The 13172-nt window shown below is 34.7% G+C and overlaps 1 protein-coding gene across 2 annotated transcripts in view; it reads left to right on the top strand.

Annotated features, from left to right (window-relative positions):
* GUCY1A2 (guanylate cyclase 1 soluble subunit alpha 2) overlaps positions 1-13172 on the top strand; it is a 339473-nt gene that overhangs the window by 255068 nt on the left and 71233 nt on the right. The window contains exon 7 of one of the 2 annotated variants that reach the window (XM_030918864.1): positions 4207-4281. The exons of the other annotated variant lie outside the window; for it this stretch is intronic. Within the exon in view, the coding sequence (XP_030774724.1) occupies positions 4207-4233 (27 nt within the window). The 3' untranslated portion in view covers positions 4234-4281. Of the gene's footprint in view, positions 1-4206; positions 4282-13172 lie in introns of those variants that run through there. 2 annotated transcript variants of the gene reach the window in all.

Genomic DNA, 13172 nt, shown 5'->3' with positions numbered 1-13172 from the left:
GAGGATGTCCATAGGTTATATGCATATACATCACTACTTAATATAAGGGCTGCAAGTCTCTTATATTACTTATAATACCTAATAAAAAGTAAATGCTATATAAATCATTGTAATACTCTATCATTTTGTTTGTATTTTTTAATTGTTGAATTATTTATTTGTTTATATTTTAATTTTAATTTTTTTAATGCCATATTTTCAATCTATGGTTGGTTGAACATGCAGATGTGGAACCTGGGATACAGAGGGTTGACTGTATTTGATAACCTAATTAATTTTCTAAGATTCTTTGATTATTTATTTATAAAACACAAATCAGTACTTTTTAATCTCAATGTGTGTATACTTATTTGAAATGTTCTACTTCTAGAAACTATATACATATAAGGAGAAAAACCTAAGGGGTCAGAAAAAACTACAGTAGGCATTATATAAAATTACTGTTAAGATACTGATGCCAGTTATCCTCATTTCTCATGTTTATCAATTAGGAGTATTTAAATTTGCTTTTCATCTCCTAGATAATGCATATAGTGGCAGTTTTCATAAGTCACTGTTCTGTTGTAACAATAACATGGAAAAATACTATATAATATTACTAGTGAAACTTATGACTAGATAGATATATTTTCTGATAGATTTATCATTCTGCATGGTAAATTTATTTGGAACTATAAATTTGTTTGTTTTTAAAAGTATTTATTTAAAGTATTAATATTTGTGAATTTACCAGCAAAGTTGTGAGTCTCTTCTGTAGTTTGCTTCCTGTTAATAATCAATGCCTCATTCTGTATCTCTTTACATCTATTTTCTAACTTGCCAATACTTCCCTCAGTTGGTTGTAAAAATTACTTATTAAACTCATCCACTTGATGCTTAAATGCTGATTATAGCAATTTATAATGTTTTGCAGTTCCATTTATCTGACAAAATTTTTCATACTGTTTTTATTTATTTTCTTGAATAAATCATCTGTAATGGTTGTAAACGCTTCTCCTGGTAAGTCAGTCTCTAGAACTCCTGCATTGTATTACATTGCCTGTTCTTTCACTTAATTTTCAGTCATGTTACTTGTTTCCTATGCAGCTAATTACTACTTTTTTTGAATGCTGGAGATTGTATATAAAATATAGAAGTAATTTAAAACTTAGGATGATTTTGCAGGGAAATTTTAGTGTGCTTCTTGAAAGAGACTAGGGGTCCTAGCAGTCAGGGTCAGGGGATTTAAAGCTGGGTTTTGGTCTCTGTGAGGACCTGTCTACTTCTGGTTCACCTCTGTGTTTTGGTATTACCCTTATACCTGTGATCATGGTCCCATCTCAAAGTGGGGAGGGCTTTCTAACGTCTTTGCCCTAGCAGTTCTTAGATTCCAGTTTATGTTCCCTTAGTCCTGGCTGTCAAAAATGCTGCTCAGCTTCTCAACCTTTCCATTACCTTTTCTGGAGCCAGAAGATGCCCATAGGATAAAAGCATTCCCAAGTTTACTGTTCACTTCTCAGGTTTATCTTCTGCCATATCTTGGTACAATAGTTTTTCATTACTTTGTTAGCTGACCAGCATAGGGTAATTCAAATGATATAACCTGCTATTTTATATGTATATATGGTAAGTTATATATAAAATAGTTAACCAGAGTTGCTAATGTATATACTGTGTATACATTAAATAAAAGCATGTTAAATAACATTTATATTGTCAAATCCTCCTATTGCCTTGAATATTCCATTAAAGTTAGACTTTTCATGGCTTTAGTCTACAAGAAATTTAAATGTATGTTAGATGTCCTCTTTGAAAAAGAAGAAGTCAGTTCTCTATTTTAAAGGTATTCTATTCAAAAATAAAATAATTAATTTTTAAATTAGAAAGTAAGAGAGATTCTAGCTGCATGTGATGGTGGTGGGGAGGCATACCTGTAGTCCCAGATACTCGAGAAGCTGAGGAGGGAGGATGGCTTTAATCCAGGAGTTCGATACCAGCCTGTGCTGGACAGCATAACAATACCTTGTCTAGAAAGAGAGGGATTGATTAAATTCAGTTATGTGAAAAAAAATGAGTGTTATGCTATCGTTTTGAAAACTGTAATCACTGGCCAGATTGGGTAGGGGATGTATTATTCATGATGCCCTGTTTTATTTTTTCTGTATTTTCCCCTTGTTTATTGTTTGTTGTGGATTGTAATGCAGAAGTTATATATTTAAATGTTTTACATTAACATTATTTCATAGGGTAGTCATTGAATTTAAATATTAGGTCATATTCTATTTCTATTTATTGAGCACATTTGTTTTAATCATAGAATTGCTCTTCTGGCACGATGCTATAATGCTGAACTTTAATAGACAAATGTATTTATAGACAAATCTATTTATTGAGCACATTATTTGTTTTAATTATGGAATTACTCTTCTGACATGCTGTAGTGCTGAAATTTAATAGACAGAGCATCCTTAATGCCTTACAATTCCCCCATAAGATATCGGCATAATGATTTAAAACACAATATTGCATCTGCGATGTGTATGTCAATGAGACAGAATCCCACTGCTAGTTTATTTAACTTTTATCTGTAATCATGAAAGATTCCAATTTTATATAATCACAGAATTTTAATATTTTCAGACTATGAAATAGTTGATCAGGCATACATTTCTAAAAATGCTAGTCTTACTGAAAAGTTTTATTATTATATTTGTCAAACAGATTTCCCAAGCAGTCCTTCTGTGAAGATATTTGCATATTGGTGGTACAAGAAAAAATAGTAATAATAAGTTAGTGAAAGGAAAAACAAAACCGAGTGATGGAAATAAAAGCTAAACTGATTCACATGATACTGTGCATGCAAAGCACAAAATTGCTTAGTTTAATTTTGTGCAGCAGTCTTTTGACTTTCACATTTTTGGAAGAAAAACAGATTCTTTAGTGGAGACATGGTTTAAGTATTTTTTGTTAGTTAAATATTATCACTATAAGGATAACTACTTCTAAATAAGTTATCATCTATTTCATGTATTTTCTCCTGCCTCTTGTCTCCAGTGTCCCACTAAGACTACTGATACAATGTCCATAGAAGAGGCTAAAAGTTATATTAGCAAAGTCACTCATTTTTATTTGATTTTTTGGTGGTGTGCTTTAGAAGTGTGAAACTTCTAAGCATTTAGGAAGCTTATGTTTTTATTTATTTGACGTTTATGTAAAGAATAGGAATCTCCATCTGCCAATTGTTTTTCTCCTGTAAAGACAGTAAATGTGATTTCATCAACCATTTAGTAGGTTAGCCCATTATCTTTAGCATATGGTCCCTTTCTTAGGTGTTTTTGAATGGGTTTTTAATCTTTTACTTAGTTTCTTTTAAGGCTATATGCATATAGGCCAACATTAGTAGCCTGACTCTTTTTTTTTTTTTTTTTGAGACGGAGTCTCGCTCTGTTGCCCGGGAGTGCAGTGGCCGGATCTCAGCTCACTGCAAGCTCCGCCTCCCGGGTTTATGCCTTTCTCCTGCCTCAGCCTCCCGAATAGCTGGGACTACAGGCGCCCACCACCTCGCCCGGCTAGTTTTTTGTATTTTTTAGTAGAGATGGGGTTTCACCATGTTAGCCAGGATGGTCTCGATCTCCTGACCTCGTGATCCACCCGTCTTGGCCTCCCAAAGTGCTGGGATCACAGGCTTGAGCCACCGCGCCCGGCTGCTTGACTCTTACAATATGAAAAATGACATGAAAATAGCAAGATACAATACATAAGACAGCAATGTGCTATCTGCATGCTAATCACACTATTGATTTAGTTAGCTTTCACATTTTTGACCTTTTGTTTTGAGATCTCATATCTCGTTTCAAATAAGTTTAAAAATTAATCTCTTTATTAGTTTTCTAAAATTACAAAACATAAAATGATCTCTGAAAACTAGTATTACAGAAGATAGTTAAAATCACCTATAATTTACCAACCAATTATAGCCATAGTTTACATTGTTATATATCTTCAAAGTCTATATATATATATATATTGAATACAAACACATAGAAGGTACGGATTTAAAAAGTAGATTCTTTTAAAAACGGAATAAGCTTCATTCAACTTGGTAATGTCATAACACACAGTGTACCAAAGATGCAGAAAAATATGCAGAAAAAACTTGGTTAGCCCTAGGAAGAATCTTTCATTATTACTAACTCACTTTGGTTTTGTATTTTTCTGTTCCTACAGTTGAATTTTGGAGACACTGGAAGATAACTGTTTAATCACCTGAGTTGCAGATGTGGTACTAACAATCCAGTGTCACAGGTGCTTTTCAAAGTATGTTAAGCTTTTTGTTGATGTCATGTCAGGCATATGGCAATTGTCTGGGTCACCACTATAATATTCCTCATTTGGAATGTGGTTTCCTAGCAACTCTTGCTTTTTCCTAATAGCTGAATTGATTTCTGCACATTTGTAATGCTTCCTACTGCATCAGAAATTGTAACCTTGTGTGTAAATGTTACAAGACCAAATGTACACGTACATTCAATTTTAAGAAATTATTTTGCTTTATCACTTGCCTTTAATGTGTTTTTTCAGAGGTTAAACCAATCATAAAAAATGAATTTAGAAAACCTCATTAATTCAGACTCTTCAGGGAAATATGGTAATTTTGACAACAATTCCAAAATGCATGCAAATAGTTCTTAGTGAGGGACCCCGTGAAGTTGAAGACACAGGGTAATTTTGATGGTCAAATGACGATGTAATCAGGAGGTTGTCAGAAACATAGGTCCGGAGTATGCATGGGGTGTCCCAAGGGAGAGAAGGCTTACTTTGGAGGCTTGCTGTTTCAATTCACATGAAGCCTGATTCCACATGAACCTGGCTGGAGCCTTGCTGGCAGCGACTTTTACTTATTTATTCAACAAATGTTTTTTGAGTGCTTACTGTTTTCTAAACAACTGGTTAGGTATTAGGAATGTGAGGTAAGCAAACCGGATACGTCCCTGATCCTCTCAAGAATTACCGTCCGTGGAACCAACAACTACACATTACTAACTTGGTGAGAAGGAGAAATAGACACAGTTTTGTCTCAATACCCTTTCCACCGTAATATCGAGAGGTTTGGGTTAGGCTTTTAGAAATATCTGTCAAAGTCTTTAAATTCTTTGTAGAGCAAATATTCAAGATGTCATTTACATTCAGACCTACATTATTTTGGTGTTTTTGTAGATTTCATATGTTCTTAGGGAAATGGAGTTGAAAGGCATTAAAAACCAACTGTATGGTAGTGGTTACCTTGACAGTTTACATATTATCTCAATCTACACAACAACTATGAAGGGCATATATGCAATTTTTATATACTTAAAAGATAAAAGACATCGGGGTTAAAAATACGTATAAGATTATGGAGGAAAAATGCATATTGGACACTTTCCAGATGTCAGACTTGTACCACGTCTTTATGCACTTTTTTATTCCTGCCCAAAAAAACTCTGCAAAGTTTCATTAATCTTATTATACATGTAAAGAATTTGAGATTTAGAAAGTTTATATAATTTGATCAAGGTTTTGTAGCTAGCCAATTGCCGAACTAAATTTGAATCCAGATATATCTGTTTAGAAAAAAGAAAAAAACCTTTGCTTAGGAGAATGCCCAGAGTAGACTTTTACTACCTGAGTACTTAATAACAAGAGGTACTTCTCACCTAGTGCTTACTACATGCTCAGCATTACGCCAAGCTAGAGTGTGTGAGCACTCTCTCTCTTACATGTCCTCTCCCTAATATATATACATATACACATACACCTGTATAATTAATTTATTTACATGTATGTGTATGTTTTAGGCATATTTTCATATTTGTGAAATATGCCTATACTGTATAAACATAATCATTACAACAATCATGAACCACAAATTAGATGTTATCTCTATTTATAAATGGGAAAACCAAGACTCAAAGGTTAAGGGACTTTTTGTCAAAAGTAAATAATAATACTAAATGAGAATTGACTCAGAATTGGAATTCAAATCTGTTTGACTTCAAAGTTCATCCTCTTAACCATTACCCTATACTGCCACTCAAAATATAATTAGAATGTATTTAATATGATTTCTAATCTTATGACTAAGCTAATAACTTTAATCTTCCTTAAAAAATGATTGCTTTTCCCTGTTCCTTAAGAAAGAAGTGTGAAGATGTAATAGCAGTGCAATGTCTCGAAGGCATTCTAACTCGAGGCAAACTATTGACTATAACTCTACATCAAGATGTTGAAATAATGACAATTATGTCGACATTTAACAGAATGAGTTGAAAATTGATAGTTCTACAGAATTTCAAAATATCTGAAGAAAAATTAAGTTGGGAATAATATTGACATATACACTTCTGTAATATTAGCTTTTTATAAAAAAATAGAAGAAATGATCATTTTGTGGAAACATAATAATCCAAAAACTAGGAAAGCAGAGGTTTAAAACTGTATCAGAGAATCCAAAAGGCATATTTACTCTTTTGGACATACTGTTTTCCAGATGGTATCAGTTGATCCTTTTGGATATTAAGTTATCTAAGATTACTTTTTATTTACAATAATGAAAAGCACTGATTGAAAATGAAAAATGTAGTCAAATAGTTTGATCAGTCAGCCTGCAAGCCTTTACTGAATTTCTCTCATGTGCAAAACCACACAATTGAGTTGCAGACTGAACTGCATGAGTGCCAAATACTAATCTGCTTTTTTTCTTGGCTCTCAAGTCAAAATTCTGTCTACACAATACCCAAACATCTGGTCACTTAAATCCATTCAGTCAAAACTTCAATTGACCGCCCAGATTTTCTGACTCCAGGATTCCATTCAACTTGTTTGCCTTCATTAATTAGTTTATCTGAAAGCTATGTCAAATAGGCAATAGCCTATGTTTAGTTATTTCAGTAGTACTTGGTATCTTACCTATGACAAGGTACAGTTATGGAGGGAAGAAAAACACAGGTTCTATTCCTCCCACCTCCACCAAGCTTTTAACAGATTTGGTGTTGTTTTCTGCCTCCTATACTGTTTGCCTTCCTTTTTGAGTTGGTCTCACCCATCTCTCACTGCCCCCCACTCTCAGGACCCCTTGGTCTCCATTTTTCTCTCTCAGTTTCCCGAAAGTGACATCAATTTTCCATGAATTACCTAATAATGACTTACCAACAAAAATTAAGCAAACACATTCAAAAGCTAGCAGAAGGCAAGAAATAACTAAGATCAGAGCAGAACTGAAGGAGATAGAGATACAAAAAACCCTCCAAAAAATCAATGAATCCAGGAGTTGGTTTTTTGAAAAGATCAACAAAATTGACAGACTGCTAGCAAGGCTAATAAAGAAGAAAAGAGAGAGGAATCAAATAGACGCAATAAAAAATGATAAAGGGGATATCACCACTGACCCCACAGAAATACAGACAACCATCAAAGAATACTATAAACGCCTCTACACAAATCAACTAGAAAATCTAGAAGAAATGGATAATTTCCTGGACACTTACACTCTCCCAAGGCTAAACCAGGAAGAAGTTGAATCCCTGAATAGACCAATAGCAGGCTCTGAAATTGAGGCAACAATTAATAGCCTACCCACCAAAAAAAGTCCAGGACCAGATGGATTCACAGCTGAATTCTACCAGAGGTACAAGGAGGAGCTGGTACCATTCCTTCTGAAACTATTCCAATCAATAGAAAAAGAGGGAATCCTCCCTAACCCATTTTATGAGGCCAACATCATCCTGATACCAAAGCCTGGCAGAGACATAACAAAAAAAGAGAATTTTAGACCAATATCCCTGATGAACATCGATGCAAAAATCCTCAATAAAATACTGGCAAACCGGATTCAGTAGCACATCAAAAAGCTTATCCACCATGATCAAGTGGGCTTCATCCCTGGGATGCAAGGCTGGTTCAACATTCGCAAATCAATAAACGTAATCCAGCATATAAACAGAACCAAAGACAAGAACCACATGATTATCTCAATAGATGCAGAAAAGGCTTTTGACAAAATTCAACAGCCCTTCATGCTAAAAACGCTCAATAAATTCGGTATTGATGGAACGTACCTCAAAATAATAAGAGCTATTTATGACAAACCCACAGCTAATATCATACTGAATGGGCAAAAACTGGAAAAATTCCCTTTGAAAACTGGCACAAGACAGGGATGCCCTCTCTCACCACTCCTATTCAACATAGTGTTGGAAGTTCTGTCTAGGGCAATCAGGCAAGAGAAAGAAATCAAGGGTATCCAGTTAGGAAAAGAAGAAGTCAAATTGTCCCTGTTTGCAGATGACATGATTGTATATTTAGAAAACCCCATCATCTCAGCCCAAAATCTCCTTAAGCTGATAAGCAACTTCAGCAAAGTCTCAGGATACAAAATTAATGTGCAAAAATCACAAGCATTCTTATACACCAGTAACAGACAAGCAGAGAGCCAAATCAGGAATGAACTTCCATTCACAATTGCTTCAAAGAGAATAAAATACCTAGGAATCCAGCTTACAAGGGATGTAAAGGACCTCTTCAAGGAGAACTACAAACCACTGCTCAGTGAAATCAAAGAGGACACAAACAAATGGAAGAACATACCATGCTCATGGATAGGAAGAATCAATATCGTGAAAATGGCCATACTCCCCAAGGTTATTTATAGATTCAATGCCATCCCCATCAAGCTACCAATGAGTTTCTTCACAGAATTGGAAAAAACTGCTTTAAAGTTCATATGGAACCAAAAAAGAGCCCGCATTGCCAAGACAATCCTAAGTCAAAAGGACAAAGCTGGAGGCGTCACGCTACCTGACTTCAAACTATACTACAAGGCTACAGTAACCAAAACAGCATGGTACTGGTACCAAAACAGAGATATAGACCAATGGAACAGAACAGAGTCCTCAGAAATAATACCAGCACATCTACAGCCATCTGATCTTTGACAAACCTGAGAGAAACAAGAAATGGGGAAAGGATTCCCTATTTAATAAATGGTGCTGGGAAAATTGGCTAGCCATAAGTAGAAAGCTGAAACTGGATCCTTTCCTTACCCCTTATACGAAGATTAATTCAAGATGGATTAGAGACTTAAATGTTAGACCTAATACCATAAAAACCCTAGAAGAAAATCTAGGTAGTACCATTCAGGACATAGGCATGGGCAAGGACTTCATGTCTAAAACACCAAAAGCAACTGGCAGCAAAAGCCAAAATTGACAAATGGGATCTAATTAAACTAAAGAGCTTTTGCACAGCAAAAGAAACTACCATCAGAGTGAACAGGCAACCTACAGAATGGGAGAAAATTTTTGCAACCTACTCATCTGACAAAGGGCTAATATCCAGAATCTACAAAGAACTCAAACAAATATACAAGAAAAAAACAAACAACCCCATCAAAAAGTGGGCAAAGGATATGAACAGACATTTCTCAAAAGAAGACATTCATACAGCCAACAGACACATGAAAAAATGCTCATCATCACTCGCCATCAGAGAAATGCAAATCAAAACCACAATGAGATACCATCTCACACCAGTTAGAATGGCAATCATTAAGAAGTCAGGAAACAACAGTTGTTGGAGAGGATGTGGAGAAATAGGAACACTTTTACACTGTTGGTGGGATTGTAAACTAGTTCAACCATTATGGAAAACAGTATGGCGATTCCTCAAGGATCTAGAACTAGATGTACCATATGACCCAGCCATCCCACTACTGGGTATATACCCAAAGGATTATAAATTATTCTACTACAAAGACGCATGCACACGTATGTTTATTGCGGCACTATTCACAATAGCAAAGACTTGGAATCAACCCAAATGTCCATCTGTGACAGACTGGATTAAGAAAATGTGGCACATATACACCATGGAATACTATGCAGCCATAAAAAAGGATGAGTTTGCGTCCTTTGTAGGGACATGGATGCAGCTGGAAACCATCATTCTTAGCAAACTATCACAAGAAGAGAAAACCAAACACCGCATGTTCTCACTCATAGGTGGGAACTGAACAATGAGATCACTTGGACTCGGGAACGGGAACATCACACACTGGGGCCTATCATGGGGAGGGAGGGAGGGATTGCATTGGGGAGTTATACATGATATAAATGATGAATTGATGGGTGCTGACGAGTTGATGGGTGCAGCACACCAACATGGCACAAATATACATATGTAACAAACCTGCACGTTATGCACATGTACCCTCGAACTTAAAGTATAATAAAAAAAAAAAAATTACATTGTTATGAATAATATGCATAAAACTGTTGATACTGGTTAATTTAGGGGAAAGAGCTTTTTCTATTTTTAATCTTACAGTTTTATATCTGTTCACATTTTCCAAATATATATATGAATTATTTATTCACTTTTAGTATCTATAGAAATTATATGGGAGATGATATCATGGACCATTTTTCTTTCCTTCTTTAAAGTTTCCTATACTTAAAATAACTGCATAAATATAATTTCTAAATGAAGTAAGCACAAATTCTCACTTACATGTTTGGTTCATAGGAATAATCAGCAGGCAATGCCTAAAACTGCACAGAATAAAAAATTTTATTGGCTAAAAATTGGTGGGAGCATCAAATGTCTTTGACAAAATTACACTGTGAAACATTTGGCCAGCCTAATGAGGGTTTATAGAAATAATGACCATAAGAGAAAACTATACTGGCAGAGATTAATATGAGCAAAGTACTGCTTAATGAGTCACAAATCATCACTGTAAAGTTTCAGTGGGAAAGAATTCATGCCAATTAAAATACTTTCAGAGGGATACAACTGGAAATGTAAAATATTAGAATCAATTTATATATAGTATATAGAAAATAGATCAAGGAATTAAATTGACTTAATAGCGTTTAGTCCAGAAAATAATTTTCTTCATAAGAATTCTTCAGTATTAAATTTATTCATTCAATCTTTGTACTTCTTTTTTGGGGTACAAAAGTCTTGAAAAGTCTTGAACTATAACTTTTATTAGCCTAAGGAATTATTTGATGAATTAACAGAAGCTTTGTCATCGTTCTAGACATTCATGCTTAATAAACTGAATTAAATGTTACCATCTGATAGGAGAAAGTATTTTATTTAGTTGTAGCAGTGATAGCTATTATATCTTTGTATGATTATAGTTTTATCTCTTTGATCCTTTGCTGCACAAGTAAATATTCTTTTATATTTGCAACTTTTTGCCATGTCTTTACCTCTTATATAAATAAGTAAATACATTGACTTCCAGGTTTTTAATAAACTTATAATATTCTCCATTTCTTTTATTGTTTTCTCATCTTTCTCTTACTCTAAATTGCATATTCATAATCTTGTCCTTTTGAAAAATACTAAACTTTTCTCATGCTCATATTTTATCCTAGCACTCAAAATATAAATTAGTAATTTTGCTACCCAAAGTATAATGAAGTAAAGTAGACCTGCCTCATTACACCAGTGAGAATACCTATTATGAGGTTATGATATAGTGATCACACTGTGTTCTATGCAGTGCAGCATCCTGTGCTATATTAAAATCTCTTTACTAGTTATGGTACTGTAGCACACTATATCCAAACATTGTTCTATGTTATTTTTCTCCTCATTTTAACTCTAGTTTGTGAAAACTCTTAACTCTGTGGTTAAGAAGGCTTGTCCAGGGAAGCAAGAGTCATACCATATTTTAAAACTATACAGTTTATCAGAAATCTAAGCATAATGTGTCAGCCACAGACAATCATGGCAAAGCTTCCCTTTTAAACTTGGTGCTTCAAGGGTTGTTTATGCCTTCAAAAATTTGCTCCAAAATTAATAATTCCTATTTTATTAGTTATTAGTGTGTTCAAGTAGGTTGATATTTATATTTAAAAATTATCTCAGGCAAACATATTTCTATCCAGCTCTATGGCATTATTTTGATGGCCACTTTATGCCAGATTCTAGAGCCAAATGTATTTACCTGAGGTCTCCAGATGTTTTCTGATTTGCTGCTGGTATCTGAAAAAACATTGCAACTATGGCTGTAAATTCAGCCTTTTTGCTTTACTGAACTGGGGCTAACACACCCATCCTTCTTTTCTTGTGGTTCAGTTTAGCCAGAAATACACCAGAGATAATTTACAAAAGGATAATGATATAGTAGCTTAGGAAATTTAGCTGTGAATAACTAACATTTTGTAAGCTTTTAAAAGTTAGAAATTTGAAGATCAACTCTCATTTCATACTTGATAAAAAGAGATCGAAAAAGTATTTGATATACTTAAGTTATCTAACTAGTTAGCAATAGGATCAGAACATGTGAAATTCACCAGGGAAGCTAATGAAGAAGATAAGGCCAGAAGAAGGAGAAAAAATTTTGTAGTTGTTCTTTTTCTGGCAACTGTTCATCATGATAGAAGAAATATAATTTGAAAAGTGTGTTTTTGAGATTATTTAATGAAAGAGGTGGAAAATTGCACAAATCTGTGGCAGAAGGTCCAATTATCTTGACCTCTTGAGTGTCATTTCTCTATTATCAGAGTATTACTATTTTTCCTGTTTCATTTGTCATCTTTTAAAACTATTAATTCTTTTTTTTTTTTTTTTTTTTTTTTTTTTTTTTTTTGAGGCAGAGTCTCGCTCTGTCGCCCAGGCTGGAGTGCAGTGGCCGGATCTCAGCTCACTGCAAGCTCCGCCTCCCGGGTTTACGCCATTCTCCCGCCTCAGCCTCCCAAGTAGCTGGGACTACAGGCGCCCGCCACCTCGCCCGGCTAGTTTTTGTATTTTTTAGTAGAGACGGGGTTTCACCATGTTAGCCAGGATGGTCTCGATCTCCTGACCTCGTGATCCGCCCGTCTCGGCCTCCCAAAGTGCTGGGATTACAGGCTTGAGCCACCGCGCCCGGCCAAAACTTATTAATTCTTTCCCCAGTTCCTGTCTTCCTTGTGTGAGAGCCTCTCATTATGAATATGGGGCAATGATTCACATAGAATTTCGCCAAAGTTGACATAGATTTTTTTTTCTCCTTTTAACCTTTAGCATTTTCTATGGAAATGATGGGCCAGTTATTTGCTAGCTTGTAAAAGGAGGAAAAAACAATAAATGTGTACCTTTATGTCCCCACACCTCTTCTGTATTATCTCTCAGAACATTAATTTTTTGAAAATACCAGATAT

The sequence above is a fragment of the Rhinopithecus roxellana genome, chromosome 15, assembly GCF_007565055.1.
Source record: "Rhinopithecus roxellana isolate Shanxi Qingling chromosome 15, ASM756505v1, whole genome shotgun sequence".
NCBI classification, from domain to species: Eukaryota; Metazoa; Chordata; class Mammalia; order Primates; family Cercopithecidae; genus Rhinopithecus; species Rhinopithecus roxellana.
The sequence above is the reverse complement of the archived record's forward strand: the minus strand, read 5'-3'. Positions and strand labels throughout refer to the sequence as shown.